Source organism: Poecile atricapillus, chromosome 1 (genome assembly GCF_030490865.1).
Source record: "Poecile atricapillus isolate bPoeAtr1 chromosome 1, bPoeAtr1.hap1, whole genome shotgun sequence".
In the NCBI taxonomy this organism is placed as follows: domain Eukaryota; kingdom Metazoa; phylum Chordata; class Aves; order Passeriformes; family Paridae; genus Poecile; species Poecile atricapillus.
In genome coordinates, this window is record NC_081249.1 from 150,977,976 (window position 1) to 151,001,152 (window position 23,177).

Genomic DNA, 23,177 nt, shown 5'->3' on the forward strand with positions numbered 1-23,177 from the left:
GCACTAAACTGTAACATTAAGTTTTCCTCACTTATCCTTTTAAATAGCAGCTCCTCTCTCCAGGAAAGCCAATACCCAATAAATTAGAAAGTATACGTGAAGTATGTGACTTAAGTACAGTTGTTCAGCTTTTAGCCAAATTTTGCAAACTTTGTAAGTCTGTCTTCTGCATTCCCTTTTGTAGTGTTTCATGCATAGTAATGTAGCAAGAATTACATAAAAATCACTATACAAGTTGTTTGGTATAATCACCTGGTGGTTGTTCTTGACAATTCTTGCAAGTGAACTGTTAGAGTGATAAATCTAGAAAGTCTCTTGAAATGTGTCATATCAAGGTGGTGGCTGGGGGTGAAGAAGCATCTTTCTTGGTATATAATGTCTTTCAGAGAAAGCTTGCTTTTTCCCCTCACAACATTGACTTTTCTGGAAGTTTTTCCAGCATTTAAATGGGTGACAGAGAGGTTAGGGAGTGAGGACACACTCCTCTCCCATGTATGTTCTCCTGTACTTCTTGACAAAATTTCTCTCCTCTTCTCCCCTCTCAGCTGTAGTCAGTCTGGAAAAACAAAGTGTGGGGAGATAGTTTGCATACCAACTATCCTGATCCTAATGAGAACACTGAATATCATAAACTATGTAGGTAGATGCCCTTCTGTCCTCTGCCCCGCCACTACCCTGTAGAGCTCTTTAAGAAACTAAGCTTATGGTTCTCTTGTCTGTCCTGAAATACTGTTTTCCAGTACTATTCAAACAATTAAATCCAGACAACTCTGTGGAAAGTTTAAAAAAGAAAAAAAATCTGTCCTGTGTTTTAACAAGTAAATCTTTGTATCTCGTCTGCTTGCCTTTGCTGAAGAATTATTACACTGTGCAAACAGTATAGGTGTTTGGCACATTTCACAAATGCTAATGTGTATACTTTCCTCCCCTTCCTCCCCTCTTCTCCCGGTTTGCTTTCTGTTCTTCATTTGCTATTGGAATGGGAACCGTGGAAAAAATTCCTTGGCACTCTGACACCAGAATCCTTCATCTTGGAGAGACCACGATGATGCAACCTCAACGCACTCGGCAGGCACACCAGGGCCCTCCAGCGGGGGCCACGCTTCCCAGAGTGGAGACAACAGCAGCGAGCAAGGTAAAAGGTCAAACTTTTTCCCTCCACAAAGTAGGCATGACTAAAATAACTCCAGCTTTTTTCATTATATCAGTACATCTGCCTTTGAGTAAACATGGAGTGGCAGACTTGCAGCACAATCAGCTGTAAGTTAGGGAGACGGTATTTCCTTTTCCTAACCCACTTAGCTGCATTTTATTATTATTTCAAAGTGAAATATCTAATCTTCAAACAAGCTTTGTAATAACAATTGATTAGTTCTGCCAATTCCTTTACAAATTTGGTTATCTACAGTTTATTTTTGTGTGGTGTAAGTAAATATAATGACAGGCATACTCTCCAGCTGCAGTGCAGTTGTTTGAGTTGGGTTAAAGATGGAGAGTTTAACCTGTAGTTTTATCTGAGAAAGTGACTTCTATGTGAAGTTATGAAGCTGCTAAATTATATAAAGTATAAGCAAACCCTGAATTAGACAGAAAAATGTTTCTTGAAATGTTTCCTTGTACAGATTTGTTTCTGCCTCTGAAAATCTGAATTCTGAATAGTAAATAGAGATACAGCTGAACTGCAAAACCTCTTCTTTATCTGTATACAATGAAACTTTCTGAAGGTTCAGGAGGTTTGATTATTATTTCAGGGGTTTTTGCTTTATTTCCTACTGCACCTTATGTGTGGTCATCTGCATCCATGTTGAGTGAGTGTCAAAGGCTGTCATTCTGTTATGATAGTGTTTTACATGTGCTCATTAGAAGAATAAATGACTCCAGAAGGTGTAAGAGTCAAGCCTCCAGTGCTAAACGTTGGGTAAAGATGGCCTGCTGTCCCTCTTGGATCTTGACTAAAGAGTTGATTTTTTCTTTTTTTTTTTTTTTGTTTTTCTGATTTTTTTTAGTCCAGAGTTTAAGGTGGACTCCATTCTTGTTTTTCTTTGTAAACATGGTAAGCTTCTGCCAATGACTCTCTAAGGGCTTATGATATGGTCTCACCGTGAGATGTTTCTCCTACATCATCAGTATTTTGCCTGTCTTTTTCCCCACATGCCCAGCAGAGCCAATTGACAGGGCTGACATCCAAGTAGCCCTGCAGGACCCCAAAACTGTAGAAGGGAGAAGCCTTCAGGGCTAGAGTTGCTTTGACTATTCTCACACTGCAGACTGCTTCCCTCCATGATATTTGCCATGCTCAGACAGCAGAACAGATATGTGATTTCATGTCTCTCACATGGCTCATTGCTTGGCACAGAGCTAGTTCCCCTCATCTGCCTGATGATCTGGTGTTGTACCCCTTGTGATTGTAGGAACTTGCAAAGTTTGTTTCTGGTAGAGTGGTTTGGTTTTGTCTCCTATTTGTAAGAATTGTTTATACATTTGTAATCTTATTGTTGATAGAAAGCAGCTATGGCATAGGGTGTGATCCAACTCCAAAATGAGTCACAAGGATTTTTTGCTATGGAATTAAACTGGAGCTGTACAAGACCGAGCATGAACTGTTACAGCTTCAACAGCTAATGGTAGGGAGAGCTTGGCTGCTAAACAGCATATTGGTGTTCTGTCTATGGGCTGGCCACAGGCTTTACTGTTTATCAAATGTTTTCGTGTGTATGTAGCTAAAGTGCTTGGTGTAGCAGATGATTTGCCTGCTTAAAAATTATTCCGTTGATTGGTCTGCCATCTTCATTCCACTCCTAGGGAGGAAGTTTCCTCAGACTTGTATCTCCACTCTGCCCAAGGAACCCCTTAGAAACTACAAAAGTTCCTTCATTGAGCCATGCTTGATATGAAGAAATCCCTTGTATCCATATCCAGGGATTTTGCAGTTCATAGTCTCTGATCTCTTATCGTGTAACTCTGTGTGCTTGGGAAATATTGCTAAGTATTAGAAAAAGCAGTTGATGATTACTTTGCCAATATATATGAATTCAACAAACCTGTTACTCATTTCTGCAGAAGACGGACAGCCTCTGTGGGGCCAAATCATTCACTAGTGCAGTCCAGTCTAGCAGGGTAAAACATTGCTAGTATGTTTCCCTTTGTGCTCATCTGGGCCTTCTAAAGGGAAGCCGATGTCCAGTGGCAAATCACGGTTTCATTCAGCTGCTGGCAGTTGAAAGATTATTCTAAAGCACCAGCAGAATTCCCACTGGAGATGGCTCTGGATTTCTCTTTCCCTCTCAGTCCTGGGAAAGAGTAAAGAGAGTGAGGTCTGTCTTGAATTTTCCTTAGGCTTTCATGAGGGGGGGGTGGAAATTTACCTTATAGTTCCTGTGCTGGCAGTGAGCTGGTCCCAGACTATGCCAAGAAGGACAGATGTCCTCTTGAGCTGTTCCAGTGCAGTTACTTACCTGGGTCAACTTGGTTTCCCTGCAGTTTTGCCAAGAGCTTCCACAAATGCTGCTTCAAGTATTCCACTTGCCCCAAAGGATTTCTTGGAAATGGAAGCTCATTAGAGAGTCTTGGGTTACATTAGCAACTTACAGTCTTCTCCACTAATGCCTGGTGGCAGCAGAGATTGATTCATCCTAGAATCAGTCTCTTCTGGCTTTTGAGAGCACTCTTTCTAGGGGTCTCTGCTTTTGCCTTGAGTGTATGATGTGCATCCTGTGATTTATTTTTTATCACTATTATTATTTTATTTTTATTTTATTTTATTTTGGGGAGGGAGGAGATGGGAAGGATTTGGGTGAGTGATGACTTTTTTGCAGACTTCCTCTGCATGAGGTAGATCTATTTATTACCTGGAAGAATCCATCCATAATTCTTACAGTTTGATTCTAATAAAACAGGTGTAGGCATTTTGTCTCTTTGTGGAGGACAGTCTCTCCACTACAGTGCATGGCTACCCTTTGGCATCAAAAGGGTTAATCTAGTCTGTGTTTGGTATTATTAGAAACATGCTGGCATTGGAAGAGTTAAGTAAAGGGCCTTCAGGCAGTAAATGTTGAAAGATTATCCTAATTTTATTAGCGGTGAGTGTCTATGTTGTTCTTAGCATGTCACCTCACTTGTTCAACAGAAAACTAAGCTATACAACATATTGATCATCTGGCAAACCAAAGTAGTAGTGATCTGTAATCCACCAAGCATTTATTGACTTCATCCCAGTTCAGATCCACAAATGCAAATCAATGCTGTATAATACTATTTTAAAGATTAGTAATTATGTAGTAGGTCTGATCAACTTTCCCCCTGCCCTGGAAAGAGTTAACTGTATGCAATAATAAAAATAAAACACTCTAAACATCTTACAGAGGAGAAAAAGGAGAAGCTGATTTAATGGTCTAATGAGGCCATCTTCCAGAGACTTGTTTTGTGTAGGGCTTGCTTTGACCTTTCGCTTTGCTCAGGAGCCCAACGCTTCATTTTTCACATTCTTGCAATTACGTTAACGCTTCAAGCATTTCTGACTCCAAGTCAGCTAGCAACACCAGGCATAACTCAACACTGTGAGTTTTTCTCCTCTCTGTAGATTCATTAACAGGTCACCGGGGTCCCAACTGAAATTTAAAACTGACTGGTTCTGTTGGGTTAGCTGAGTTATAGCAAGGGAGATGGCAGGAAAGGGGGTGAGAGAAGGGGAGGGGAAAGAGAAGACCCTGGGGTTTTTGCCAAGGAATATATGTGTAAAAACTCTAAGTGGAAGATTAAAAGGTGTGTGTAGCTTTATCATCCACCCTTTTCTTTGGAGAGGAAAAAACACATCTGAAAGTCTTCTGGGGTATTGTGTTTTCTTTATTCTTTGCGAAGCAAAGTGAAAACAGCCACTGCCTTTACATAAAAGCCTAAATGACTTCTAGAATTTGGCATCAGTTTGTACCTCAGTGATGGATATGATGCTCCCAGACTTTAATTCCTATTTAATTTCTTTATGGGATATTGCAAATAATGAATATGGCAGATTATGCATGAAAAATGGGAAATAAATCTTTTTAAGGTTTAAAAACATGTGGTCTACAGGAAAGCACCAGGGAATAATTTCAGCTTCATATTTTATGATACCAGGATTGTATACCTGATCTGTCATATTCATAGTTCACTCACTCAAAGGGCCTGATCCATCAAGTCAGATGGAGGCTGTCTTCCTTCAGGACTTTTCAAAAAGTTCAGCATCTTTTTAGGATTAGACTTGGGGTTACAAACTTGATCATAAGTAAGAAGCCAGAGATTAGAAAATGTTGATAGGTTATGGACCAGTAAAAATATAAGTGAGTATCATATCTATTTTGCTTTACACATATGAGTGGGTGGCTCATTTTTGTGTGGCTTTTTAGGCTTAATTATTTTTTTTTTATGTAACTACTTGTGCTGAATGATCTGCCCCTTTATAAATAATATCTGAGGCTACTCTCTAGGGCAAATCTCAAAGTAGTTTAGAAGCACTTCTGTGCCAGCTTGATGTCTGTCCATGATAGCTTTCTTTGGCAAAGGCTCCATAATCTGATTCAGGACAAAGTCAACTAAGATATTAACTTAAATGAAGCATCCATCACAGGTTAACTCTCTGGACTGATGTTTGTTGGAAAAACTAAGTAGTTTTATTTCTTATTCAGTATGCACCATCCTGTAATAATGACAGCATGCAAATCAAATTTGTTTGCAAAACTAGGTAATAAAGCCCAAAGGTCTATTTTAGTATTAGAAACTCTACTGGCACTACACAAAGCTTAGAGCCAAACTCCAGTAGTTAGAAAAAGGAGAGGAATATGTTGATGTTAGCAACAATTAAAAAATAACATATTCATGCAAAATCTTCAGAAGCTAATCCAAAAGCTAATGCTATAACTTCTTTCTCCTAGTTCTGCAAGTATGGTAAGCCTGCTGAAGCTAGTATGCATATTCATCATAAAGATTCAGAACACATTTTTATTCCTTTGTATTTTTACCTATAAAGCGATAGGGTATGGTTTTATTGGGAGGGAGCTGCCTTCTGTAAGAAAGGAAATTCCTGACAGAAAGGCTCAAACATGCAGACTGAAAAATCAAACTTTCTAATAAATAATGCTTCACTGGAGATGCATTATTTCAGAAGGCACAGTTCTCATAAAGGTGAACTGTATGAAGTATGAAAAACTCTTAAAGAACAATGACTTTTTTCAACTGAGGAAGATACAGGAAGCGAGTAGCCCTTATTAATTCATCTTTTCCTTTCAAGTTTGAGGGGCCCGTCCTTGTGTTGATATGTATGAGTAATTCCCATTAATGGTGATGGGAGTTACGCATGTGCACTGACAGAAGAATAGACCCCTTAGTGTTCAAAGCACATGAAATTTACATTTTTTCCATTGCTGTAATTGAGATGTTGACAAATTGGAGAATATTGATGAGCCTTTGTTTTAAGTATTTCTTGCCAAGTTTGCTTTATTTTTTCATGGTTTGAACAATGGTGTGGGTTCAGCAGCAATGAGTAATAAGGGTAGAGTACAGATAACTTTGATTTCAATATTTTGATGTGCCAATAAGAAATAAATTCTTAGGCAAATGGAATATGTTGTTTTAATCATTAGCTATGCATGAAAGAAAAATTGATGTTGACATCTTTGCTGTAAAATGGTTGTAATGGGGCCTTCCTTACAATTCATTTTTGTAAAATTCATTTTGTACATTTTGCAGCAATTGAACAATCCCTGCACTGTGAATAGGCAGAATTCCCAGAAATACTGAGACAGTTGGCCCAGTAACTGCTGAGCTCACACTGCACACCACATGCACATTAACCATGATCATGCCAGAACCAGCTTAGCTAAATATAGTCAAATTTTGCTCTCCTCCCATCCTTTCTTTTATTTCTGTCTATTAGGTGAAAAAATAAATGTTTGCTGACTCCAGCAATTAATAACTGCAAAAAGACGTGTGTCCCTACCCACTGTTCAATAAGTAGCATTAAAATTTCAGAGTGAATTTTCATTTTACTGTACAGTTTTCTAATAATCAGGCTGGTAGCAACTGCAGATTCCTCACCTTTTATTAAATTACAGCTTAGAGTGTGTGTGTGTGTGGTGTTTAAAATATTATAGTTGTATTCAAGTTACTCACCTCACTCTTACCTTTTAATCCATGTAGGTTTGTATATTCAGATGTAGAAAAAAATCTACATACACATTTACTTCCATATTTGTAGTATGTTTTGCTGGGGTTTCAAATGCAGCCTAGTAAAACTCTGTCAATGGAATGTTTTCATAGTGGCAGTAATCTCTTTAAAATAACCCTAAATACAATATGACAGATGCCATCTGGAATAATCTTTTGCTAGTTGCTTTCAACTTTTATTTTTTCCTACAGCTAAGTTCATCTAAAACTGGTCACTTACAGTAAACATAGTGAACTCTTTCCTCCACTTTTGTATGTGAATGTTCAGAGAAAAAAAACCTGCAATATTTTACTTAAGAGATTGTTACTGTGGAGAGGTTTGTCTCTGATTTCATGTTTCTTGGTATTTTTAAATATATGTATGTGTATATGTGCGTATATATATTTATTTATGCATTTGTATTTCAAAACACAAAGGTAGGATTCCCCCTTAGGCCATTCCTTCCATCTCAGATCCTATTCAGCCTAACCCAATTTGCCTCCAAATGCTAGATAACATTCCATTCACTAAAGTATAATTGTATGTTTGCTACAATATTAATGGCTTCAAAATGCAACACATTCAAATATACAGTATTAAGTGCTTAAATATCTTCCTGTGTTGTTACAGACTAATTTCTTCCTATATATACCAATTTATTTTAAAGATCTAGTGTTGGAATCTCTGGATTTTTTTTAACATAGTTGTGTAAAGGGATGTCTCCTGATGCCTGTTAGAGTTTAATTTAGAGTAGTAATTAAACTTGAATACTGCCTCATAAACAAAAGATAAACAATAAACCAGCCACGTTCCCTGCTGTTTCATAGCTTTCTTTCCCAGATGTTTTAGCCTGATAATTTTTACATAGTGAACTACCTAACACAGAGTGCTATGGACAGAGGTCAAAGCTTAGTTCTTTGTAATGCTTTTATAAAAACTTTTCATTAATGAAATACTACAGGGTTTCCTTTGTGTAGCAGATAAAATTGTCAGATACCGAAGGACACTCATTATTTGACTTTTTCATTCTCTCCCTCTTGTTTATTAAGACAGCTCTTATTTAAAAAAAACCAAACAAAAAAAACCGAACCCATGAGCTTTATTTTAAGTGTCGATGACCAAGAAATGTTTCTATTTCCTAATGTGGGGGTGCCTGAAGAGTACATTGGAATACTCTGTGTCGTCCTTGAAAAATAAGAATGCCCTTGCAGGAGCTGCTCTCTCCACGTTGATCCTAAGCAAGTACGGAAGTGTTCACAGTGGAAGGCTTTTAATTTTTCAAACTGTTCCTCAGGCTGCCGAAGCCTGTGTGTCCATCTCTGGAGCGCTCCTGTGTCAGCCATGATCCTTCTAATTGCCAGGTACTGGTAGGCCGTTCAGCTGCAGGAGCCATGTTATTTTCACTGGGTGGGGTAATTACTGAAAGCTGAGAATAGCTGCACTAAAGACACAGGGATACTTTCATGATCCCATTAGCATAAGAGAGGGTAAATTATTCATGCCAAGTGAGGATTCTATGGGGAAAAGTATAGTTAATGCACATAGTTTTTAAATGTATCCCTTTCTGCTCTGAGACTAAATTCTTGTTGGATTCAGTTCTCAGACATTTACGGGAAAGCTCTAGTGGCATGTTAGACGCAGTTCATCTCTCTCTGTTTGCAGCGCTCTCAATAGAGACCATCTGGCACAGATCCAAAAGGTGATTAAACAAAATGATCAGCTCTTGTTGCTGTGTTACATGTCCAATACTCTGGATTAAAAAACATGACCCACAACAGTCAGCTAACAATTTTTTTTTTTTCCCCCCTCTTTCCCGTTCCTCTGTAAGAATTCAGATGGTCCACAAATGTCTATGCCATCTTTGTGTCCTTATGGCCCATAATCATGAACAGGTTGTGCAAATGGCTCTTTCTGTAACACGGTCTGTTCCAGCAGCATAGAAACATTTCATATTAATTGGGTCAGTCTAATGTTCATAATGACATGGGGAAAAATTGCCGAAATGTGTTCTTATAGTAAACACTCAAAATGTGCCTTTCTCCGACTAGAAAGTGAAATTTGACATCAGGCTCATGTAGCTGATTTATTTTTTAAGATGGACGAAAATCAAAGCATGACACTGTCATCTGCTTAAAATAGTTTAAAGCCCCTTCTAACCAAATAAAAAAAAGACGGGGGGGTGGGGTGAGGGATATGCTGTGGTTTAACACCACAATCAGGGAATGAATTTACAGTGCTATTCAGAAGAGCACTCCCTTATCATAAACAAGCTGATAATCACACTGAATCTAACTCCCAATTAGCTCTTTCTTTGCTCACAGAGATCGGCATACATGTCCTCCTTAAGCCATGATATGTTGCTGTTGAGTCAGACAGAACGTTTGTATACCTTATGTCATATTCAGAATGTCAAGATTAATGCAATATATTTACCAGAAAACCCATCTAATCAGCAAGGTAATTTTTCAAACCAATCCCTTCAATGCCTGAGCTAAGGTAAAAATGCCAAGACTGTGAAGAGAGGACATATGTATCTTATCTTTTTGGGGTTGCATCAAATGCCAAGTACTAGCGTAAATTCAACAGAAACCAGACATTGTTGGAAAGTAATTAAAGAAATATTGAAATTAAACCTACCATATGAGTGAAATATTTGTAGGCCCATTTTGTTGCATGCATAACAATTTGCGTGGAATTGAACAGTATTTCTTTCTCTTGTACATCTAGAGTTGTACTTTGTTAAACAGGACAGAGGAATCGCCTCTGTAACTTCAGCCATAGGATTGGAGGGATCTGTTTAATGCTGAGGGTGTTTACAGTCCAAAATCAGTAGATTTACTTAGAGGAGATATTTATTTAAGGAAAAAAAAAGGAAAAAAAAAAAAAAAGAGAGACAGAGAGAGAGAGAACTGAAAGGCTTCAAATCTATGCCAAGAAAAATAAAATTCCACTTCTAAAAGTTTAAAGGAACCACTGTCGGTCTCCCTTACTGTGCAAGGTGGTTGTGGTTTAGCCTCAGCTGGCAGCTCAGCCCCACACAGTCACTTTCCCAATCCTCCCCTGCCAGTGAGATGGGGGAGAGAATCTGAAGGGTAAAAGTGGAAAAACCCATGGGTTGAGATAAAGACAATGGAATAGGTAAAGCAAAGCAAGGAATTCATTCAGTGCTTCCCCTCAGCAGACAGGTGTTCAGCCATTTCAAGGGAAGCAGGGCTCCATCATGCATAAGAGTGGTGACTTGGGGCAACAATTGCGTCACTCTGGGCATCTTTCCTTTCTCTTTTCCACAGCTCTGTGTGCTGAGCAATGCACCATATGGTGTGGGGATATCCTTTTGGTGAGCTGGGGTCACCTGTCCCAGGTGTGTGTGCTCCCAAGTTCTTGTGCCCTCCAGCCTCGGTGCTGGTGATACTGTGCAAGTGCTGCTCAGCAGCAGAAAAACCCCAGCCCTATGTTATCAGCACAGTTTCCAGCACAAATCAAAAACATGGCCCCATAATAGCCACTGTGGAGAAAATGAGCTCTACCCCTAGCACAACCAGAAGGAAGGTGAAAGCCACGGGTAAGAGGCAGCGACCTCTGCAGAGCGCTTGGGGCGGGAGGGCAGGCTCACCCAGCTCAGGGCAGCCTGCTGAATGAAAGGGACCCCGATGGCCTTGTGGGGCTTAAGGCTATTACAGGGCAACTCATGCTCTGTTATCATGCTGATTTTCGATTGATTTTTTTGCTGTACAGTACTTGTTGAAGGCCCTCTAGAGCATCAAACACTGCATTATGGCACCATGCATTGTAGTATGCTGGCCTTTTGTCTTAATGCCTTGTCTTTTTGCCTGAGAAGAGGAGTGCTAACCACCCTGTGATTCTTACACCTTCTGAGCAGCTTTTCTATCTATATAGCAGGGGAAGTAGGACAGGTGAAGAAGACTTGACAGCTGTGTTTATCTCACTGTTAACGTGATTTGACGTATTTGTTTACAGTTCTGAATTCTCAAACCAGTCTGATTTTGAATTACTGCAAAATGTTGCTTTTCAGTTATAAAATCACTTCTCATTTAAGTAACTGATTGCAGGATATGAATAAACCTGAATGTGGTGTCTAAATATACTTTCATAGTATAATTTCTAGTAACAGGTACTACAGATTGTTAAAGTTGGCGCTGAGGTTGCAGGAAGATTTATATAGGCTAAAGGCTTATCCTATTTTCTACCTTCCTATTCACTTAAGTTATTGTATGATTCAGATAGGTTATTCATTCACTAAAAAATCAAGCCATCTACCCATCTACATGTAAGTCTTGATAAGCTGAGGATTTTTAAAATCAGATGAGTGTTTATGCATTTAAGATAGCCTCTTCAAATAAATGATTGCCATTTTAACCAGTGGTTTCTACTGGTTTGTGAAAGTCTTTGTGCATGCAGTAAATGTTAAAGAGTATTTTAAAATGTTTACAAGAATAACAAAGTACACCTGAAAACACATGTAGAAATTTGGACTTGCAACCTTCTGGAGTTTTGTGAGCTATAAAAAAAGCAGGATAATACAGGGGAACAGTGACAGCCACCTTAATTATCCCTCTACCCACAGGCATTATCCAAATAACAAAGTATGGCCACTGGGAAGACATCTGTTATTTTGGTGGGCTCCCTTGTAACTTCTCAGCTTTTCATGGGGTAAAGGTGTGTCTGTGTACCCAGGAGTGACTAACTGCAGCTCTGAATCTGAGGGGACCTTGCGTAAGTCACCTGCCCTCTCTGACACGTGCTCTTCCCTGTCTGTGCAATGGGCACTAGAGTTCCATGAGTTGTATGGAACGGTCATCTGTTGCCATGGACTGCTCTGATATTCCAGAAAGGCAGGTTTATGTAGAAAATTCAAGTGTGTTCTTCTCTTGGCCTCCTTGAATTTGATAAAATAAGCTCTGGATATACTGCATTTGTAAATTATTGTATTGTTTATTTAAAAACACATCCTCCTTTTTCCACAAAGATGAAAACATGTGAATGAAATAGCCTTGATATTTTTTAACTTTGTATTACAGCTTTGTTTATAATGAACAAGGCTTATAAAGTAGTAAAAAAAAGGATGGCATGGATCACATCACCACTTCTTCAGTGACGTTTCCATAATGATGAAAAGTCTAAAGCAGTGTTCCCAATGTTTGAAAAATTGTTGTATCACTATATACGGGTATTCCTTGTTTAGTGGTTTTGTTTCTTTCCCCCTGAATAAGCACAGCAAATGTAGACCAAGGAACACTTGAATTCTGTGTTTGTATTTAGCTCCTGGGACTCAAGGGTAATGTTGGTTTTACACAAGATTATAAAATGCACTGGGTTTTTTTTTCTTCTTCTTTAGGAATTCCTTAGTACTCTAGAGCTATAGAATGGGTTGTGATGCTTAGTGACCTTGCACATCAATAGCTCTGTCTTTTAAACATGGACATTGATTTTTCTCATCCTGGCATGAGAAGATGGAGTATACCCCCTGCTTTGTTGCCTGTGAGTTTTCAGCAGATGCAAAGGCAGTGGTGGCTAAGAATAAAAGCTTAGGGCTTCAGAGATGGCAGCAGTATCATGAATAATCTGCTTCCTATTTAGGTGTTTTTTGTTAATTATGAAATACATCTTATCCTTTTGAGGGGGAGTTGATAACCTTTTTGTGTTACTGTTTTACAGTTGTTTATTACCTTCTTTAGTCTTATGCACACCAATCCAGATTTAGTAGCCTGGCTCTCTACAGAATCCAAGAATAATATTTTAAAGTGCACCAATTAGGTGTCTTGATGACAGTTACAGTACTCATGTACTGTCTTTGGTTCATGAATCATGGAGGACTGTCCAGAGAAAGTTTGAAGGAAGGCAGTGTGAGTCAGTTAAAAGCAGTTCTTCCTTCTCAGAGGAGAGAAGAAAAAGGCACTATTCCCATAAAATCTTGATCCTTCTTGCATGGAATCAGTAGCAAGAGCAGAGCTGCTACCGTTTTCATATATGCAAAGTTTGGGTCAAATGCATCCAAATGAATGAAAGCGAAGCATGATTCTCCTATCTTAAAAAAAATACACAAAAAATCCCCTATGAGTTTTTTTTATAATTTCCATAGGAGCTACTGCCATTAAGACATGTAAGATCTACAGAAAGGTATAAGCCATAAAGTTCTAATACTTCTTCATATAATTTAGAACAAAATTTCATCATACCCTACATTCTGGAGGACAAATGTTAATAAGCACTGGATTTTTAATATTTTTTTTTTATATTTGCATGGCAAAGTTTTGAATAATTTTTTTCCTCTGGTGGTTTTTATATGTTAAATTGAGCTTCAGAGAAAAATTAATTTGTGCTTTCAGTTCAGTTAATTTCTTTAAATGCCAACAGTTTTGAAAATTTCTCTGTTGGACAGATTAAAGCTTTGCAGTAAACTCAGATTTAACTTAAAGGAATTTGACTGCTTCTGTTTGATTGTACTCAATATGTTAATGCAGGTAGGTGTGGAGTTGGAGAAAGTAAATGATTGTTTGTTTTCTACTGATACATATGGGTGGGTTATAAGTGACAGCCCCATAGCCTCTCTGCTTTTAGGTTATTTGTGAAGCTGTCTTTACCCTGGCATAAGGAGCTAACACAGGGAAATTATCTGGTGGCAGAGCTGGCACAATGGCCCTGGTGACCCCATTCCTACCTACAGCCAGGGCAGTGAGCCCAGGAAAGAGCAAGACAAAGTGGTTTCCCCCTGCTTCACTGACTTCCCAGCTGCTCTGAGGCTGAAGTCCATTGCTAACTCCAGATGCTCAAACTTACACTGAGTGCTGTCCTAAACTGCTGGCCTCATAACTCATGGAATGGGCTCAAATTATTTTATGGATGGTTACCTTTGTACACCCTTGGCACTATACATTCCTCATGCACAGGCTAGGATTGGGGTCTTCTATTTTCTTGTGTAAACAAAGCATTTGCTATAAATGACAAGGATTGGTGGAGCAGCCATGAAAGCGAGACAGGGGAATTCAGTAAATTTTCTATTAATATGTGATTTGTACCATGAAATTTTTTGACAACCCTGGCATTTAATTCTTAAATAAGTAAAGAGTGCACTTTTCCTTATAATCTTGCATTATGCCCACCAGCTTACTGTAGTGACACTTGTTTAAGCAATTACATATGTTTAAATTTTCCTTGGGCCTCTCCATTTACAGCTGCAAGTTGGTCATACCTTGACTAAAGGCAGCCCTCATTCACAGAGAGTTCAGCAAAGGGAATTTGGCAAATACACATACCATTTTATTGTGGGACTTGGTGCTAAGGTTTTAAATAATTTACGAGCGTAAAATTGGGAAACTCACATGAACTCCCTCTCTAATTTTACACTCCTGCCTAAAGAGGATGGAACATCGCACAAATAGCACAAATCAAAATTTTTCAGCTTGAAGTTTCCTTCCTAATTCCTCGCACCTCAGATTTACCACTTACTGACGGTTCTCCGTTTCGTGGGACTCCTGACCCTGTACATCTGTTAAAGGGGATAGTTTGGAATGAGCACAGCCTCCTACTCAGAAGGACCGCAGTGTTCTCTTAGCTCCTACTAGATGCTTGAACAAGCAGAGGGCTTAAGTGAAATCCTTTAGCTGAGCCAAAATCTGTTCTTATTTAGGGACTAATCCAAAGCCTGTTAAATCAACAGAAAGAGACTTTGGTTGACTTCAGTGAGCTTTGGATCAGGCCCCTCCTTCCTAATACATCTGAAATCAATGGAGGTACATTGGGCTTCTGCCAGTAAAAAAAAAAAAAAAAAAAAAAAAAAGGGGTTGTCCGTGTGCTTTATTTGTACAGTACCTAACATATTGAGGTCCTGGCTCAAACAGTATCCCAAGTGCTTCATTGAGACAGCAGTAATTTTGACTGGTTATATTGCTTGGTGTTCATGGACTTCTGTTAGCTGGATACATAATTCCCTTGTTTGAAACAACCATGGTATCCACCTCATGCCCAAACATTATTTTTCTTTGCTAATGTTTTATATAAAGAAAATTATTGCAAAAAGTAAAAAAGGAGGATGTCAGTTTTTATAGCAGGATTCTTTTAACTTGTTTTTCCGTGCTCTCAGATTGTTAATAAAGCTGTTTTGAATGAGAAATGCTCAGGCCATAGAACATGTAAAACCCAATGAATGTAACTGTCAGCTCTCTGCCTTGAGAAAATTATTAGAGCCCCATGTGTTCTCTACAGCCAAAGGCTGTCACCTTTATATTATTTCTCCATTAATGCCTTTTATTTTTATTTCTAAGTATTAAGATGAAGTCCAAACTATGATCTGACATTTTTAAAGATTTTAATCTAATAATTAACATTATGGAGATGGCAAATATTTTTTAGGCAAGAAATGGCAAAGGACTAAAACTGCTATGTATATATCAACATAGACTTGCCATTTTTAGGAGTGCCTACAGCAGCTGAAGTAGGACCTTAGACTGGCAAAGTCTATTACATTGTGTTACTGTGTATATTGCAAGTCCTGTTACTGAAATCAGGAGGCCCACAGTGGGGTTAATATTGACCACCTCAGCCTTTGCAGGATTTGTTTTCAATTGACACTTTTACTCTAATCTAAGGCTACAAATATTTTCCTTAAAGTTGGTAAGTTTTATCTACTTTAGCTTATTAGACTGTTGATTATATTTCATGTGCTTCTGAGTTCATGCACTTAAGATTCATTTTGTGTATTCAGACACTTAGCATATTTTCTGCAAAACATCTGTCACAATGTGAAAACGTATTTGAGTAAGAAAATATTTCTGGTTCATATCTTTTTTTTTTTTTTTCAGTGGTAAATTTAGACACATATTTCTAGATGCGAAGCGTTAAACTTAATTAATGCTTTATTTTAATAGACATATTTAGTCAGCAGTCTTTTATCCATTTTGTGTAAAAAGGTAAATTCCATGTGTTTACAATGTTACAAAATTAAGTTTTGATTTAGAGGTTACCAAAATGCTTAATACATATACATGCCTTTCATTTTAGGGGAAATGGGGATAGGCTGATCTGTGCTAACATCCCGTATGACTTACAGTTCTGTATGTTCTGTTCTTTGCTTGTGAAAGAATCTTAAAAAGAAAAAAAATTATTGCAGTGCTCCTAATTCATCCAAGAGAGAAGTAGCAATTCAGTTAAAAAGACATAATAAAGACCATCATATTAGTGTAGAATATTTCTTAGATTTTAATTACTTTCCGATTTTACTGTTCTCTTTCAGTTTTAAGGGAAATTCTCTTAGGTTCACAAACTTAGTTTTGACTTAGTTTATACTGCATATGCTACACTCTAAATGCTCCAACTTTCTCGGTTCTTCTCTCAGAAAAATGAAACTCATCCTACCTTATCTATTTCAAGAAAATCTCTAGTTCATATCTGCAATGATAGATGAAACACTTTCATTTATTTGTGAATTGGCTATCCTAATTATTTCCCTGTTATTAGATGTTATTAGCAGTTCATATTCCCAGCTCTGAGCATAGTTTCAGATGAAGTTCTGTGTATGAGCAAGGTTTTATGAAAGAAGGGCTTTATTGATTTCTTTTTTTGTTTTTAAAGATCTTTCATTCATGCTAATAATCTATAACTCAGTTTTAGCTACAAATTTTCCCCTTTTTTGTTATTTTGTTTTCCCTTCTGAATCTGAGTTTAGGCAGGCCTTTCTAATCTGGTAATTCATCACTGACATTCAGGGTTTGGCTTCAAACCCCTCTCTACTTTCCTGTAAACTAATCCTACAATCCTAAGACCACCAAAGAGAATGTCATTTTAGCTAGAAGTCCACACTGTCAGAATTGAGGTTTACTGTATGCCAATTAACCCTCCTTTAAGCTCCTCCAAATGGCTATCAATCTGGTTTGTTTAAAAGAAATAAGCTGTTCTTTTATTTTAGAACTAGTAAAGAATTTTATATCTTTCTAAAGCAATTTTCTGCATTCTTACTGACTTCATTGATGTGAATGTAAAGTACACAATAGGTCAAATTCTGACTTCAGTGGGAGTTGGTGGGAGCACAGTCTGTACATCTGAAGGCAGAATTGATTCAATCTTAGCGTGCCTGTGCGGCAAAAAAATATCTCTATATAATTTGTCTCCATATAATCAGCGAGTACAGATCTGAGTTTGTTCTTCATGCTACTTTCATGACTGCCTTACATGAGCTCGGAGGAGCTGCTCATGTTCTCAGTAGGTGTATGACTATTTTTTTTCCCTTGTTTATTCACATATAAACATTTTACATGCTTCCTCAGAGGATTGCCTTGTAAGGTTCAGTTATTCTTAGGAGACTGAGCACGTAATTTGTAAACTATGCAAAGAGCACCCTGCAGCTGAGGAAAACCCTCGAACCGTCCACTTGGACCTGCTTTGCTTGCCACTGTAGTACTCCTGGATGTAAAGGGTTCTGTACTGTGGCTGTAATGAGCAGGATTTACTCATGCATGACCAGATGTCCAGTGGAGGATCCATGTATTCGTCCTCTGTTCCTGTCTTCCATCAAACAGCTGTTTGTTATAGTAGGATTAATTTTATTTTAGATTATTTGATAAAGATGTTGTTTTTGAATGTTTAAAAACCCAACATAATACCCTCTGCTCTTATGCATTCTCCATGCTATTTGGCTGTTGTAGAGTTGCCTGTCTTATTTCAGTGGAGCAAGGTGTAACTTCTGTGAGCCAAATGAGATAATTACATCCAAAAGAAAAAGGAGGTCTGTTGGCAGGAATGTTGCTGTTAAATTCAGGTGAAACCATGGGTTTTTTACTTGTGTGCTTTACCTTAAAACTGAGTAAAAGCTGTATCTCACACTTTCAGAAAAAAGACTTCATTTACACCAGGCTTCTTATGCTTTAAATAACTGAATTGGCAGATTTGATCCACTTTAATTTTACTTTCTAGCCGGCTTTGTATAATAGTCCTTTAAACAACTTGTTAGGAACTTTTTTTTTTTTCATAGAATGCCATAGGTAGAAAACATTGGTTTTTAAAAATAAGAAGTTTTTCAAAGCAGTTTAGGCCTTTACAATAGCGTTAGAATATTGTCTTGTCTAAATCATCTCCCATATATTAAAAAGCAACAGTCAGTTTCCTTCCTGTGCTATATGTAATTAAGGTTATAAATTGAGAAATTCTAAGCTTAGCTTCCACCCCTCCTACTTCTATTTTTAAATTTAAGTTAATGACTTTGGGAGCCGGTCTCACAACTGCATTAAGTATCCATGAAGGTAGGGTTTTTTCCTCGGGGTGATTTTCAGTAGTATTGTATTCTTTGCTTGGTAGGTTTGGGGGGGGTGTTGTTTTTTGGGGGTTTTTAAAGTATAGCAAAGAATAGTGGGACATAAACCTTTCAAAAGTTGGTTTTGTAAAATGTAAAGCATGAACAAAGGTTTCTTATGTTTAGCTTGAATCAGCCTACATCTGTTACAAGAAACTGTAGAACTGCAGACAGGCTATGGCTTTTCTCATGTCCAGGGGAATCCACTGAATCTTGGCCTTCATTTAGGATTCCCTCCTGATGAGCAAATTCCCATGACCGCTTTTGAAGCTTTAAAAGCTTTGGTTTTGTTTTAAAAGGCCTCTGAGCATAGGCAATGTTTTCATAGGCATTTAGAAACAAAAACTTGAGCTTTTAAACCTTCAAATGTCGCTGTGGGGATTCACTTGGCTTCTCAGCAGACCAAGTCTGAGATAACACCTGCAAGAAGTGTGTATCTGTGTGTGTGTATTTTGTGAAATTGTGATGCACCATCTCAACTGACCCACAAATGTGACAGTGGTGCATGTGTAAATCTTATTGTTATGTTTTGCTGTTACTCAGTTTTAAGAGCAATCTATTATTTTGGTTCTGTGGCACAACTGATGTGGATAAGACAATTTTGGTTTTAGACTATTTTAATTTCTTCTGCCTCTTTGTCCTGTGAAGCAAACTCTAACAAATGATCTTCAGAAGAACAGACGGAGTTAAAGTCCATGGTTATGTTTCATTATCTAAAGTGTACTGGGTTTTTAGCTTCAATTTTACTTTTTTCTTCTACAGCTAACATCAATTGCACAATAAAAGGTAGTTTTCTATAAATAGATGGGTTATACCATGTGTAAGCCCAGGTCTGTGATTATCAGATGAGAAAAAAAGTTCTATAGAAATGAGTGCATGGATCATCAGGCTGGTGAGGTAACAGAAGTACTTATTTGCACTCCTTTTCAGCTCCATCTCTATGTGTCTAAACACCTGAGGTGAAATTTTGTCATGTTTCAGACGGAAGGGGATTTTCAGAATTAAGGATAAATACTAAATGAATATATTAACACAGCTTTTCTCCTGTCCTGTGCTGTTCTCAAAACACCTGTTAAAAACAAACAAGCACATATTTCGAATTGATGATACTGACTGGCAAACTTGGCACCAAATAACCTGCTGAAACTAAAATGTTGATGCAGAACATGTGCTTAACTTAACAGTCCATAACCCTGTTTTTTGAACACTGAAATACCTACCCTGAGGAGAGCTCATAAAACGAAGGTCTTTAAAGTTCATAGATTAGACCAATGAAGTTGGGGCTGTTTTTAAGAACGTGCATCTTCTTTGGCTCCTATTAATTCAAGATGGCCAGGTGTATAAAATATGAGGCATGAAAGCACCAAAGATTTTTATTTTTTCCCCTCAAAGTGTGCTTTCCATAGGTTCAGTATCTAAAGGGATGAGAGGAGAAGGGATGCTCAAAGAGGCAAACATTCTGCAGCTGAGAGGACTACGTATTGCAGGCAGGTCTGAAAGAATCTCTGCTTGGTTTCTAAGGGTATTTAATTGAGCTTTTTACAACATATAATGATTAATTCTTCCAGAAATTCCCAGTGCCCTTAAGATTCTATTGCTTGGGATTAGGTTGAGCAATTTGGCATATCTCTAATCGTGTTTCCCCATGTGTAACATTCCAGCCATGTCTGTCTTACTTTACTGTTAAATATATAATTTATAAACAGATAACAATCCTGATAAGCTTGTTTCAATCCATTCTAGAATGAAATTACTTGTGTTGTATTACATGTGATAGCTTCAAACTGCTTTAGAGTAACTGTACTCAACAAAGAAGAAATCTTTGTTATACTATTTATCTGGAGGCACTGGAAATTAAAAATCTGAGCTACTGTAACAACCAGGATCTATTATTTCTGAAGTGTTTCCTGAGAAATAAGCTTTCTGCACCAGGCAAATGTGGATTTGCAGCAAATATGGAAACATAGAATTTTCCTTTTTGCACTTGTCCACACAGGGTACATGTTTGTTTGTTACTTTTAAATGAAAGAAATTGGAATAGGCTATATTAAGCTGAAACAAATTTTCTTCATTGAATTTTTCTGGCTGTGTAAGTTTTCTGACAAAAAGCTTACAATCTTCCATTTCACCAAATATGTGCTTTTTTTTTGGCTTTAAACTATATGCTTTACTGTTAGACATTTTGGGATATGGTGGTTTTATTTCTCTTTTGTGGGAATAAACCAGATGCATCTTCTTGTGCTGAATAGCCTGACAGAAAATGAAAATAGAATTTTTAAGCTGTGAATTGGCAAAGGGGAGTCAGACTGGGTTTTTTTCTCAATGTTCCTTACTTTTTTTGATAGCTGAACAAAACTCGGGGGGAAAAAAACAAGTTGTCCTTAACAAGGAAATTATTTAGCAGTGCAACGTGTTTACGTATCTGGATAAGAACAGTGCATTGTTAGGAGCAACTGCATGAATTGCATGATGCAACCTTTTGACAACAGAGTGTCTGCTGGAGACATCTGTGAGGGGTGACCTTTCACCCTAAGGAAGAATGCTCTGAAGGTGGGGAATGCCCTTATCAGTCCTGGCCCACCATGCACAGGGGCTGTCCTGGCCCACCGCTGTCCTTGCACCCTCCTGGTTACACGACTCTTCAAATATAAATTGGACAAGCCCAAACTGAGGAGACTCTCCTGAAGAAATGTTGAAAGCCAGCTTGTTTTTGTCTTGATGGGAAGGCAGAGGTTTAAATCAGGCCTCAGACAGTATGAAATTAGGATGAGACCCTTGGCCTTTAAGCAGCCTCATTATCTAATAAGGCACCTGAAGACGGATTGCTAATACCTGATGTGCCTGCCACTCTCTCAGATCCTTTACTTTTGTAAATCACTTGGTACCACTCTTGTGGAAACCTATATAAACAGCATGTTACCCTTCAGACACACAGGTCCAAATTACAAACTGTTGTGTGCAGACACAGAAGGTATCAGCTGTTTCTTTTTCAGATGGTAGGAAAGGGAAGGAGACGGGCTGGGGGAGGTTGGGGAAGAAATAATAATTGTAAAGTGTTGGAAATGTTTTCAGACCAATATATATCTGATTTTCATTAAAAAAAGGAAGTCCACCATACTGGTTGTAGTCAAGAAACTTTCTGTTGTCCTACTCTGCTGAATTCACTCTGGCACAGGTGACTCTCTGAAAAGCAGCATCGAGTTTGTCATCGCTGCTTCTTGTAATTGGCTGCTGTGCTTGCAGTGGTTATCCGTGGACAGCCATGGCCCTACCGCTAGTCAACAAGAACTCACATCCCGTTTGTTATAGGTGAAGTGGTGATTTCTTGTCTCAAGTGTCTGTAGTGTTTTAGGAGTGTGGTTTGGGCTTGTTTGTTCTTTGGATTTTAGGTTGTTGGTTTTTCTTGTTTTGTTCTGGTTTTCTTAAGTGAAAACACAGATAATATAAGGATCTTTGACTGCCAAAAATGAAAGAGCGAATATTCTATCCCAAAAGGTGGAGCAGTCTTGAAGAAAACAGGTTACTCCCCCTCCTCCCCGCAGTACTCTTTAGTCCCACCGAACGACTGCATGCTTCAGCACAGATTTCTCTGCTAGTTGGATCCCAGGAGGCCTTATTGAGTGCAATGCTGCTCGGGGAGTTGCAGCTGTATAAAGTGGGGGAAAAAAATGTAGTTTGTACGAATTGTTCTTTACCTTGGTTTGGGTTCAGCATGGCAGCTGCACTCCGACTTTGTGTGTGACAGCACAAAGGACAGCAAAAGTGAAAAGCGAGTCAGCAAGTAGAGAGACAAAAGCAACGATCAGCTAATACAGCTCCACATGGCCTAACTAATTTATGAGAAAAAAACTGTTCTGTTCATTGGATCAGCACTCTGAGGAGGCAGGTGGAATTGTAGGAAGTTTTCATTGAGTCTCTGGAGCAACTAAGGAAGTCACTAGAGATTCTTCTCAGTTTGAACTTTATCAGGGTCTACGCTTAATCAATATGGTATTGGAAAAAGAATTAATTACTAAAGCAGAATAAAACAGCTGCATTTTAAACTAAGGATCCATCAATTCAGTAATCTTCCAGTTACAGGCTAGGTGCCGTGAGGATCATTTTGACTTCATGTAATGAGGAACTGAGGGAGTTTCCTCATGAACAGGCTGGGAATTCACATTAGCCTATTTCAGCTATTTGTCATCAGTACAACTCATTTCTCCCTTTCTGAATTACAATTTGTATTTGATATACTGTCAAACCCACAAAATTCCCATATTCATGGAACTGAAAGCATTAATGTGGAAATCATTGTCACCATGAGAAAAAGTCTTAACCTTCCTGAGCCTCTTTATTCTATAGGCTGCGGCTCAAGTGGTTTCATGCCGGACATACCTCTATTGTGTTCATTGTGAGGGTCAGGGACCTGCCTGTTGAAGAAGCAGTAATTTGAACACAGCCTGTAAATGTTTCATCTGTAATTTCCATAATGGTGAATTTCAAGGAGGGCTGAGAAGGGTTATGGGAGATGAATTAGGTTTTTAGTGAGCTCATTAGGAAGCCAAACAGAGTTTAGACAGCAAGGCGGTGAGTGTGGCTGTAATCAGTTCTGCTCGCTTTGTTCCCTGCCTTCGGGACATTTTTTGAAAACTTCATGGCAGGGGCTGATGAGAATATACTGAGCAGAGGCTGCAATCTGATGGTTGACTTGTTGAT

At 38.3% G+C, this 23,177-nt stretch overlaps 1 protein-coding gene across 4 annotated transcripts in view; it reads left to right on the top strand.

The window, feature by feature from the left end:
• Positions 1-23,177, top strand: part of MEIS2 (Meis homeobox 2) — a 174,604-nt gene that overhangs the window by 16,155 nt on the left and 135,272 nt on the right. For all 4 annotated transcript variants that reach the window (XM_058853364.1, XM_058853391.1, XM_058853382.1 and 1 more), the window contains one exon: positions 1,021-1,135. In XM_058853364.1, coding sequence (XP_058709347.1) covers positions 1,021-1,135 — 115 coding nt within the window. The remainder of the gene's footprint in view (positions 1-1,020; positions 1,136-23,177) is intronic.